Source organism: Canis lupus, chromosome 17 (assembly GCF_011100685.1).
Source record: "Canis lupus familiaris isolate Mischka breed German Shepherd chromosome 17, alternate assembly UU_Cfam_GSD_1.0, whole genome shotgun sequence".
Lineage (NCBI taxonomy): Eukaryota > Metazoa > Chordata > Mammalia > Carnivora > Canidae > Canis > Canis lupus.
This window is the reverse complement of record NC_049238.1, coordinates 20,642,126-20,654,315: the sequence shown is the minus strand read 5'-3', so window position 1 is coordinate 20,654,315 and position 12,190 is coordinate 20,642,126. Positions and strand designations below refer to the sequence as shown.

Here is a 12,190-nt window from a genome sequence, read left to right as displayed (position 1 = left end):
GAATTACTTTGGACAAATTCGTTCTGAGCCTCAGTTCCATCATCTGCAAAGTGGGGATTAAATTGTATAATATACGTAGAGTGTGGAGCCAATGCCTGGCACACGATCAGCACTCAAGAAATGAACATTTTGGTTGCTGTCAATCTAGGATTGTCAGAGCCACAGACTATCTCTGAGATTCAACCTCAGCTAATCTCCAGCTTCAGGAGAAGGTGCAGTGTGGTGGGTCAAGATCTGAGCTAAGTATCAGGAGCCTTGAGTTCCAATCCTGCCTCCACCGCCACCCAGCTGTGTGTCCTGCAACACCTCTCATACCCTCCACATCCCCCTGTGTGAAAGAAGCATGTCTCGGCCATATGCTGTGAGCCTGGGTTATTAGCAAAGAGAGCTCTGAGAAGTACCTAATTCTACCCAGATGTGCTCTGTGGGTTCTGAGGGGGAGTGCACAGGCCCGGGAGCTCCTGAGCCCCCAAACCTCCCCTGTGGTCTTCCTGTGCTCTCTATACATCAGTACACATCTCCCCAACTGGTGGAAAGGAAGTAACAACAAAAAGGAGCAGACAATGAGAAGAAACAACATTTTTTTTTTCTCGTAAAAGAGAAACGGGAAATAAGCAGACCAAGGCAGAGAGGTGGTCAGAAAGTGATGGCAGGAGAGGGAGAGGCGGTGCAGGGTCAGGGAGATGAGAGGGTCAACTCCAAACAGGTAGAAAGTCCCCACAGGGAAAAACCAAATAAAATAAGTCATGCCTCTAATTTTCCTTGAAAGGACTTCTGCTGATCCTTTGTGTTCACTTCATCGATGTAACTGCTCGACACCCCTCCCTGACGGCACCACTTCCACAGTGACCTCCTTTTCCTCCTAGTCTTTCTCTCCTTCCAAAGTAGAGACCCCACCCACACACTCTCAGGGGGGAGCAAACACCCACCTGCTTCATCCCCAGGAAATGCAAAGCTCAGAGGCTCCACAAGCCTCTTCCCGCAGCACTATGGCTGGTGAGTTGGGCCTTCACGAAAGAGCTTATTTCCCTGCAGCTCAATTAAAAGCAACTTCATTAAGAAAACCACACACTCAGCCAAGCTGGAGGCATCCAGACAGCAGGAGCAGAAGCGCACTGAATGAGGCCTGCGGGCCAGGGCCTCCAAAGTCCTCCCCAGACCTGGCTCAGAACCCTCTCCCTCCATGGCCTTCACCCTTCTTGGACTGCTTCCTCCTCTCTCACCTGCTCACTCCAGCTGGCCCCTCCCTGGGACTGAGGAGAGTGACATAAGGCCATTTTCCTGAGACAGGCCCTGTCCGCACCCTGTAATGTCTTGCCAAGCTGGCCTGGTGCCCCCCAAATGCCCAGGTTCCCAATCTGGGAAAAGGGCGCTTTGCAATGGCTTGCAAGGCCAGCTCCCAGAGGGCCCCACCCTGGGTCTGCTCGGCCACCACCCACAGAGTTCTCTGAATCATGTTCCTTCTAGAGGCCTGGCTTCTCTGTGTATGAAACAGAACACGGGAGCAGCCTTTTGAGTTATAGTAAAGACTAAATGAATTAGTGAATCTAAAGCATTCAGACCTTTGCATAACAAAAAGTCCTTTATAGGGGCGCCTGGGTGGCTCAATCAGTTGAGCATCTGCCTTTGGCTCAGGTCATGATCCCGGTCTGGGATCGAGCCCCACATAGGGTTCTCTGCTCAGTGAGGAGTCTGCTTCTCCCTGTCCTTCTCCTTGTGTTCTCTTGCTCTCTCTGTCAAATAAATAAAATCTTTAGAAAAAAATTCTCTATAAATGGCAGTTATTAGTAAGATTACTATCGTTACTACTTCTTTCTAGCCTATCGGCAGTCTGGATTCAGTGGGTATGAAAATGAAACAAATTTAAAAGTCACTGCTTTCCACCTGTTCTGTCAAAATCCCATTGCTCCCATCTCTTAGCGGCATTGTGAGCAGACCTCAGAGCTTTCTGGTCATCTTCAGTTACTCATGGTCCTGTCCAGAAAGGTTTGCTGTCCAGGCTGTTCCAGTCTGGCATCTTCTCTGGGCCTGGGCCTGGGCCTGGTCTTCTCGCTTCTGTCCGGCTTGTGGCTCCAAACATGGATACCTGCTCAGGCCCTCCGCATCCTCTTCCCGCTCCAGCCTGGGGTGGTGGACATGGTCTGATTCGGGGGGGGGGGGGGGGGGGGGGGCACCGCCCACTCTCTGTGGTGGGGCAGCTTCTCTGGCGAGCTCCAGCCAGCTCTGGAAGCTGTCAGCACGGCCGACCTGCGAACCCTGTCTGTCTGTCTCATAGAGCACCATGTGGGTGGGTTCTGCGGGGAACCTGAGCGGCCCACCATGTAGTAGGGATTTCCAACTGAGGACTTGACCCCACCCCACCTCAACTCCAGCCCTGGGTCACCCAAGCTGAGGACCCCTCCCCTGGAGGGCAGGCTTGCTGAGCCTGGCTGCCCTTCGTAGCACCCACTCACTTGGCCCCACAGAGCAGAAATCACACACTTGACACACACTGCACTGGCACTGTCAGGCTCCTTATGGCCATGGTGCCTCACGGGTCTCCCTAGAGGTCTGAGGGACAGACCAATCAGTCTACTCCCCGGCAGATGTGACTGGCAACTTGCATGCCAGGCCTCCCTTCCTGCCAGTGCCTTAACCTCTCTGAGCAATTCTCCTAGGAAGGGGACACAGAAATGCCTGAGATGTGACTGTTGCCACCGTTCCCTTTCCCAGTCTTCTTCATACCCCAGAAAGAAGAAGGGCTGGGATGGGGGTAGCAGGCCTTTGAAGAAGCCCTGAGGCAGCTGCCCGGTTCTGCCTATTGGCAGCTCTTTTCAGAGGATGGGTACTTAGCACCTCTAGCCTCTATTTTGGGCCCTCATTGCCATTTCTAGGACATCAGGAAAAATCCCACTCAACTTCCTACTCATCATTATTATCGATTTAATCATGAAGCCAAGATAGAAGTGGGGAGGGTAAATATAGAAACAGCATGTTGGAGACAGGCTGCCTCTCCTCTGTGGACCTGACCCTAGTAACACCAAACAGCTAAAATCTGTCCCCAGAGTTAACATTGCCAGGGTGAGGGGTGATTTGACCTGAATGGGGGAGCCCAGGACCTCCCGCTTAGACTGACCAAAAAGATTCTGGCCAGAGAGAGCTGGAAGCTTATAACTCCACTCAGCACACAGCAAAAACTGAGCCTATGCCCACAATCCTTGCTGTTACCCTGGAGCCCACTCCATCCTGGCTGTGCCACCCACTCCTGAGTGCACCCCAGGAATTAAGCTGAGAGTCAGAAGTACTGGTTAGGCCCAGGTTCTTGCACTCACCCCATGACCTTGGGTAGGTCACTGGACGTCTCTGAGCCCCATCTTTGAAAGAGGCATGGGTCACAATACCCATGTTACAAGGTGGTGGTTGGAATTAAATGAGATTTTCAGTGGGAACTTTATCCCTGTGGAGCACTGGGCCGAAGTGGAGGGCCACCCTACCAGGGATCTGCCTCCTAAGCCTCAGCCCCCCACCCCCCGCCATCATTTCCATCTAAGGCCACAGCTGTCTCTCTCTCCCTAGACCTTCCGGTGGCCAGTGGCCAGCAACATCGACAGCAATGAGATACTCGAGATTCAGATCTTCAACTACAGCAAAGTCTTTAGCAACAAGTAAGTGCCGGGTGGGAGAGGTGGGGCCTAAAGGGACTGGGGCCCTGCCTTGCTCCTTGGGCTGCCCTCTCCTTTGGGCTTTAAAGGGGACTCACACCCACAGCCTACTCTGGATTGACTGTCAAAGACCCCCTTCCTGGCTCTCTCATGTTGTCTCTCAGAGTCCCTCTACCCTCTCAACCATTGTCAGCCAAGAACCCCATACCCTCCCATTCGCTCCTTTTGTCCCCAGCTCCATCTCAGTTTTCTGTCTCCTTCTTTAAGTCTTCTGCTTTACACCATCCCTGGGTCACAGTAACCCAGCAGAGGAGTTAACAGAATGGCTGATAATATACTTCAATAGATCATCTACCGCCTTGAGGGCAAACTTGCCAAACTGCGGCAGTTTGATGCAGTAGTTTGGGAACCAGGAAAGCCTGATTGTAGATTCCCAGTGCAGCCATCTACTTTGTGACTCAGAGCTGGTTACATAACCTCTCTGAGTTCAATCTACTCGTTTGTATGAAGTCTAAGCATATACCTCGAAGGAAGCTGTAAGAATTAAATGAGATAGATATCCATTCATTCATTCATTCATTCATTCCCCATATGTTTACGAAGTGCCTACTGTGTGTCAGGCACTGAACCAGGTGCTGAGGATAGCAAGTGCCTACCCTCATGGAGCTTACATTCTTCAATGAAGCACACCTGCCACATGAGCACTATCACTACTAAAGGTTTAGTAAAAGTAGTTCCCATACATCTGTCTGGGCAATAAGCAGAACTCAGATTTGAGCAATCTGGAATAGTGGCTAAATATAATAAATGTAAAGTCCTGTTTGGAGATTCAGAACCAATTGCTTTTATACCAGCTAGAGGGGGTCATGGATGAACAGCAACATGTCCAGAAAAGCATGGGGATATTACTTGCTGAGAGTGCAGTATTACTCATTAGTGGGAGGAGACTACAAACAAAAGAAAATCTGACCTAATCCTAGGTCATATTAATAGAAGTATAACTATCAGAACAGGGGTAAGGGATGAGGGTTCCACTGGCCTCATGCTGGTTGGAAAGGATACCAGTAGGCAGCGCCTTGGATTGCCAGGGGAAGCGACTTAAATCTGATGAGGGGATGAGAGCCTCAAGGAGAAAACCACAGAGGACATGTCTATCCTTCCATCTATCCATCACTTCCATCCATTCATCCTTCCATCCATCCTTCCATCCATTCATCCTTCCATTCATCCTTCTGTCCTTTCATCCTTCCATTCATCTAACCATCCATCCACCCATCATCCATCTATCCACTCTTCCAGTCACTCATCAAACATTCACTGAGCAAATATTCTGTACCAGGCAGACACTGTGCTGGAGGTACTGAAGTGAGAGATTAAGTCACCACACCTGTGCCCTAAGAAGGTTTTCTGCCATTTGGAGCAGGAAAAGAGATGTGTGCCCAGAGGCAGGACCAGGACCAGGTTGCATTGCTGGGAGACAACAGACAGCTGAAAGGTAGCCAGAGCTCTCAAGCCAGTGAGCTGCTGGGAAGTAGTGAGCTCCTCATCACTGGGAGAGGCCAAGCAGAGAGTAGACCACAATGTTGTGGAGGGGATTTTTGAACTGGGGTGGGCTGAACCACACAGGCTTCAAAGGTTTTTATTGGGAGCCCATAACATCTCAGCTGAGCATGGGGTGTGGGCATTTTAGGCCTCCTGGCAGGACCAGAAGGGAAGATGTTTAGGGCAGAGAGGCAGCCTCTTGGCTTGTTGGGGTATCACATCATTCAGGCAGCTGCTATGACATCCATAAGAGAGGTTATGAGATACCTCACCAGGCGTCCCCAAGATGAAGCAAAACTTTCTTCCCTGGGGTGAGAGATTGGGTGATCTGTGAGTACAGGAGAAACAAGAACAGGAGAAGGGCCCAGACACAGACCAAAGTGGGGGAGGAAAAAAAGAATTGGAAGCTGAGGGCCAGGAGAGGCATCCAGGCACCCCAGCAGGGACCCACATGCAGGTTTCAGAGCTTCCGGGAGCCTCAGCCAGGGTAACCCTTGTGCACAGATGAGGAAACTGAGTCTCAGGGAAGATACTGAGAACACTGGATGGTAGCAGGGCTAGTGCTAGGATGCCTATCTTCCTTCTCCCTTTCTAATCCTGGACCTCCCAGAAAACCAGGGTATGTGAGCAGTGATTATGGAAACCACTGACACGAACAAGATTGGTGTACTGTTTACAATGAAAGCCGCTAGACAGTCACAGAAATGCTGGAAACCCTTGGAAACATCAAAACTCCTACTATAAACAAATCAGAAGTATTTGTTAAATTGGGAAATTGAATATCATCCCAGTGAATACATTGAAACTTCAGGCTTCAATTAGTTGTTCTGAAATGCCAACAAGAGAGAGCCAGAGCAGGGGAGTCCCTAACCTATTTCTCCCCTTCTTCCTCTTTCCCCACCCTCCCTTCCCCCTACTTAAGAAGCAAGAAACCCCTCCAGGGCAGGTCTGGGCCTGCTGGGAAAGGGTCCTCTTATTTTCTTGGAAAGGATGGAAAAATGGAGTGACTATCTCGAGGACAGCACAAGGCCCATCCAGACACAGGCCAGCTTGGGGGTTGGAGTGGGAGACAGGGTGCTTGGAGTCAGATGGGGCTCAGGTCTCCCCACCCTGGAGTTGCCAGGCTCCTTCTCATTGCGCAGCTGAGTGGAGGGGGAGCCTCTGGGATTTACACTGAGCTTAGGAGCCACCAGAACCACACCTGCGCTTGGGACAGTGCCTGGCCACTCGCAGGTCCCCGCTTACTTTGTGGAATGAGTGAAGGAATAAATGCCCCCATGGGGTCAGGAGGGAGAGGGTGTGCAGGCTGGAGCAGTCTGGAAGCAGAAATTCAAATGGTCCTTCTTCTCCGAAAAGTTTAGGACACTCCAAGGTGACAGCCAAGTCACGTGACTGATGCTTTTGGGGAAACTGAGGTAAAGGAAGCTGGTATGAGAAACAGAATTTATGGTCTCATCACCACCTATCTCAGAGAAAGAGACTTGTCCTAGAAGCAGAAGGTGGCTTGGAAACTGGGCCCTGACCCAGTGGTGGTAGGGGCTGCCAGGAGGATGAGTCATGGTGTGAAGGAAGAGACACCAGGAGACGCCAGGTCTGCCCAGCCTGCCTTGAACAGGTCCTCCTTCAGGAACCTTGGGCCTCCTGTGAGGACAAGGTGTCAGGTCCAGAGGATCTGGGGTGTCCCCCTTTCCAGTCCGGAACGGTTGATGAAGAATGGCCTGATGGAAGTGCCAGTTTCCTGGGACTTCTGAATAATTCAGGAGCCAGGAGAGCAGCGGTGGCCTGACCAGGCCTTGGGCACTTGACACGGGCTCCCAGGGGAAAGCAATGAATTATTGACAGGCCCTGGCGCCTGGTTGCCGCTCTATTGTGGTCATTCTCTGGGACCATCCATGCCTGAGGCCCCCCTCCCTGCTGCCCCAGCTCAGCCCACCTGGCCACTCTGGGGAGGGGGGGCAGCCAGCCTCCCCCGCGGCTGTGGGCTCTTAGGGGATGCCCTCTTTGTGATGGGCAGTTTCAGTGGGCCACGTAAGAGAGGCTATCAGAAGACAAAGTCAGGTCCCATCTCCTTCACCTAACTTGGGAAAACTGAGGCCCAGCAAGGGTCCTGGCTCAGGATCACACAGCAGGGGCAGGGCAGAGCTGGCCTTCAGCTCAGACCTCCCGACCCCCAGGCTCCTTCCCAGAGGACAAAGGGCCTCACACCTCCACTTTCCAGAGAAAGGCCCCTGCTGTCTGAGGGCTTAGGGGCACACCCTGCCTGGTCACCCCAGGCCCCACCCTCCCAGGCAGCTCCTCCCTGCTGACCCACCCCAAGGAGAAGAGGCAACAGGCAGACCTCACTGGGTGTGTAGCCAGGGTGGGCAGGGAGGTCTCCGGGGTCACTACACAGGCCCGAGCTGGGGCTTCCTGCACCAGCTCCCTCCCTAAAGGAGGGAGGGCTGTGGGGGGCATCTTGTGGGAAGCTGTATTAGCACACCTGTTCTAAAGCTTTGTTTTCACAGCAAGCACACCCTGGTTTTGCTTAGATGGTACATTTTGGATGGACCTGTTAAAAAAAAAAAAGCTTTATAAAAATGCTTTTCTTCATACTTTACATAAGACTGAGATCATCTCAATCATCCATAAATAAAATAAAAACACTGGTTTTTATTTTCATTTGGAAGAGGTTGGGGGAAACTTTCAGAAGTGAAAGCCCCCCAGCCAAATTATCCCCTGGGTTCCAGGGTCCCAGCCCCACCCTCTGGGCCTCAGACAGACCCCTGGCTCTGTGAGGCTGCACATCTGCCCCCGGAGCCTACCCTGCAAGGAAGACCTTCAGACCAGCACCCTGTGGGCCGATAGCACCCCCTCCCTTCCTGAAGTCAGTGGAGGGAGGACGGGAGGGCCTCTGAGCGCAGCAGTGTCAGAGGAGTTTCACTTGAGTGCTCTCACTGCCTCCCAGTAAAGCAGGTAGTAGCACCTCCTTTGAGGAGACGGAAAAAAGGAGGGCTCAGAGAGGTTGGAGAGCTAGCCTAAGTCACACAGCTGTCTACAGGGCCAATCCGCTTCTGCCTGACTCCAGGGTCCAGGCTCTTTCTGCTGTCTACACTGCTCCTGTTAAGGATAATGGCATCCAGTCTGTGTGTGGACAAGGCTTAGACCAGGGCGTGAGGAGTGGGGAGTTTGCCAGGAGGTGGGCCACATAGCAAGTGTGGTTAAAGCAGTGAGAACAGCGGTGGAGTAGCGAGAGGCCCATCACAGAGCGCCTAGCAGGGGTGGAGGACACGCTGGGCAAGCCTTCCTCTCAGGCCCTCCAAGTCTAGGGTCTGAGACTGACCTCAGTTAGCACTTGTGGGGGAATGGCTCCATCCTGCCCCCTGGGGGTGTCTTGTCACATTGCAGCGTCTCTGCAGATCCTTCCTCTGCTGTGCTGGGGCAGCTCCCAGGAAAGATGTGCCTGAGGGTCGGCACTCAGCAGGTGCTCAGTGGGTCCTACTAGAACTAAAGGACCCATTGGCAAAGGGCAGCAGCGGACAGGGATCCCAGCCGGCATCATCAGCGTTACTTGGAAACTTGTCAGAAATACCTATTCTCCGGCCTCAGACTCCGGGCAGCGGCTGGGCCCGTGGTGACCTGGAGCTGGCTCTTACCAGCTCTAAGGGCAGATGGTGCACATCTGCCAACTCGGGGTTCAGCAACCGTTGGAAGCTTGCACTCGGCCGTTGGTGGGAGTACTGACACCACAGAAACCGGCAGGAGCCACGGGTCAGGACTGTTCTTCTCCACGGCCAGTGAGTTGTAAACAGTTCCCGGCACAACCATGGATGGGCAGGTCCCAGTCGTCCATGTTTTAACGAGCCCTCCGGAAGATTCTGTTTATCCTGAAGTTTGAAAGCCACTGATTTAAAACCAAAAGAAGTGAAGCTGCCAAAAGACCTGTATTTTTCCTAACTATAGTCTGTTGTTAGAATGTCTACACAGTGCAGAGGCTGCAAGCCCACTGCCTCCTTGTGTCATAAAGACAAAACCAAGACTCAAGGGCAGCTGCTCCAGGTCCCATGACCCCATCCCAGCATTTCTCCTCTGTGGGCACTGCCCAAGCCAGGGAGAGGCTGGGACGCAGCCAGAAGGGAGGCCTCCGCTGGGCTGGGTCTTAGAAGCACCCAGAAGCAGAGTCGGGCTTTCCAGTGGAGGAATGGCGTGGAGCGTTTTGCCCTCGAGGAGGCAGGGCAGCTGGTGGATAGGGCCCTGAGCTTCAGAGGGAAGCATTTCCTATTTGTCCTCTCTGGCTGCTCCCACCACTTCCTCCCCTCACACAGATGGGAGGCCTTTTATTTCCCCTCAAGATTTATTTATTTATTAGAGAGAGAAAGCATAGTGGGGAGGGGCAGAGGGAGAGAGAAAGAGAATCCCAAGCAGACTCCAATGCAGGGCTGGATCCCACAACTCCGAGATCACAGCCCAAGCCAAAACCACAAGTTAGCCACTCAACTGACCGTACCACCCAGACACCCCAAAGGAGCATACTTCTAGCAAAACCATTTCACATTCTATGTACATAAAAAGCCATTTCTCACCTACCAGATGGTAATAAATTAAAATTTATATTTTTACTTTTTAGGCTAGGTAACTTATAAACCACATTTATTTCTTATAGTTCTTTTTTACTCTTCCTTTTTTGTTGTTTGTTTTATTCATTTATTTTAATTTTTAAAAATATTTATTTATTTATTCATGATAGACATAGAGAGAGAGAGAGAGAGAGAGAGGCAGAGACACAGGCTGAGGGAGAAGCAGGCTCCATGCCGGGAGCCCGACATGGGACTCGATCCCGGGACTCCAGGCAGGGCCAAAGGCAGGGGCCAAACTGCTGAACCACCCAGGGATCCCCCATTTATTTTAATTTAAATTCAATTTGCCAACATATAATAGAACACACAGTGCTCATCCCATCAGGTACCCTCCTTAGTGCCCATTGCCCAGTTATCCCATCCCCCTACCCACCTCCTCCCCTTCCACAACCCTTTGTTTGTTTCCCAGAGTTAGGAGTGGGGGGCCTTTTTTAAAAAAACAGTGTTCACCTTCTGTGTTCCTCAGGAAGGTATAGACATCAGTCATGTCCATTAAAGTCAGAATTCACCGGATGCCTCATCTCACTAGGATGTGTCCCTTCCCATTTTCTCGGGCTCCCCTTCCTCCCCTGTAAATCAAGGGCAGTCCCGGGTGATGTCTAGGCGCCCCCCGCTCTCACACACTGTGGGTGCCCCCTCGGTCTCTGCCTCTTCAGCTCAAGACAATGCATACGTTTTAATCTACCCCATGTGGAATCACCATGGGAGAACATCTCTCTGAGTGCCCTGTTCTCTTCCAGAGCAATAACCTTCAAACCGTAGGGTGAAATGAGGTTCGAGTCAACTCAGTCAGCATTTATTAGGCACCCACTGTTGTTCATTAACTCAGCCAGCAGATACTGAGATGTCCTGTGTGCTGGAAATATCAAATCGAGGCTGGAAGTAGGAAAAATAGCCACCACCACCCCGGCCCCCTCACTCTGCTCTGGAGAGGCTCACAGTAGAGCGACACCCCTCAATACCAACCAGACCGCTCTGGCAGTGCTGACTGTGTGCGAGATGCTCTGAGGGTCTCAGCTCTCTAAACAATCTGGGGAAGTGGGGATTATTGGCTCATTTTAGGAGAATCCAGACTGAGAGAGCCTGAGTTGTCAGGGAAGCAGGTAACTTGCTGGTGTCAGAGGCTGTGCTCTTCATAGCACTGTGCTCCCCTCCTCTGCTGTCAGGTGGGATATGTGGGGTTTCCACAACCAGATGGGCCTTTGCCCTCAGTGGGCTTGCAGAATGCAGGTGTGGGCATAGCAGACAAACAGGGGACCAGTGAGCCAGTGGTGTCGGTGGTGGGTAGAGCCCTCAGTTGTGGTTAGACAGGTGGAAGGGACAGAAGCTGTTCATGTGTCCAGGAGCTTCCAGTCCTTCTCCAACAACCTCCACACTAGGCATCTGGGCAGGAGCTCAGCTGAACCCCAATTCCACATGCCCAAGGACCACAAGCAGGGGGGACCAAGCCCCCATCTGGGGACATCCCCCAAGGCTGTTCACTGCCCACGAACTCTCCCAGGGAAATGGGTCTCACAACATACAACCATTCATGCTTGTTGGGGGTCACGTTCCCTCCTAGACATGCTGCCCGAGCCCTGAACACCAGCCCTGGCTCTGGGGCCACCCTCTCCTGGAGCCTAAGCAAGCCCTCCAGCCCCCCAGCCTACTCCCCAGCCGGTCACAGCCTCATGGGATGTCAGCTCCTTACTCTGGCCTCTTTGTGTGAAGCTGCCATGCCCCCTCTGCCATCCACAGGCTAATCGGGACCTTCCGCATGGTGCTGCAGAAGGTGGTGGAGGAGAACCACGTGGAGGTGTCCGACACGCTGATTGATGACAACAATGCTATCATCAAGGTGGGTCTGTCCCAGAGAGTCCCTGGACTTGCCCTTTATGGGGTCCCCTGGAGGCCTGCTTCACCTGCCTCCTCTCACACATAAGGTGGGCTGGGGGATGCTCCTAATGGGTGGTGAGGTGAGGCAAGAGGAGACCCAGGTCAGATGGCTGGAGCTCCTCAGCCTGGGGGCTGTGGCCAGAGCCCTTGATGATGGTAGGCTCTGCTCTCCCGGGGTGGGGGGACAGCATCTGAAGGCCAGCCTGAGCCCTGCCGGCCACACCAGGCATGATCTTCACTCTGCATGCCTGTCCTGGAGCCTCTCTAAGACTAGGCATTCAGCAAGGGCAAGAACCTTGTTTTCTATTCCTGTTGTTACATCCTATCCTAGCACTTTCAACGTGAACACACTCATACTAATGATGCACACTCCATACCTCTTCTGACAAAGCAAGGAAATGAGCTAATCTGGAAGCTCAGACCCTAGGCTCTGCTGTGATGCCTTTGTCCCCATCAGCTCATTCATGTCCACTCACGGCCAGTTAGGCCACACTGAGGAACACAACCGCTATGTACAAA

At 52.4% G+C, this 12,190-nt stretch overlaps 1 protein-coding gene and 1 long non-coding RNA gene across 3 annotated transcripts in view; one reads left to right on the top strand and one right to left on the bottom strand.

Moving 5' to 3' along the window:
- OTOF (otoferlin) overlaps nucleotides 1-12,190 on the top strand; it is a 95,795-nt gene that overhangs the window by 26,253 nt on the left and 57,352 nt on the right. Inside the window, 2 exon segments of the mRNA XM_038561007.1 lie at nucleotides 3,556-3,644; nucleotides 11,534-11,633. Coding sequence (XP_038416935.1) covers nucleotides 3,556-3,644; nucleotides 11,534-11,633 — 189 coding nt within the window.
- LOC111090548 lies at nucleotides 6,130-9,063 on the bottom strand. 2 transcript variants are annotated; one of them, XR_005372236.1, is made up of 3 exons: nucleotides 8,503-9,063; nucleotides 7,663-7,731; nucleotides 6,130-6,593 (listed from the first exon to the last, which is right to left on the bottom strand). It is a non-coding gene; the product is annotated as an uncharacterized LOC111090548 (long non-coding RNA). The 2 variants fall into 2 exon arrangements; XR_005372237.1 differs by lacking the exon at nucleotides 6,130-6,593 and adding an exon at nucleotides 6,614-6,824.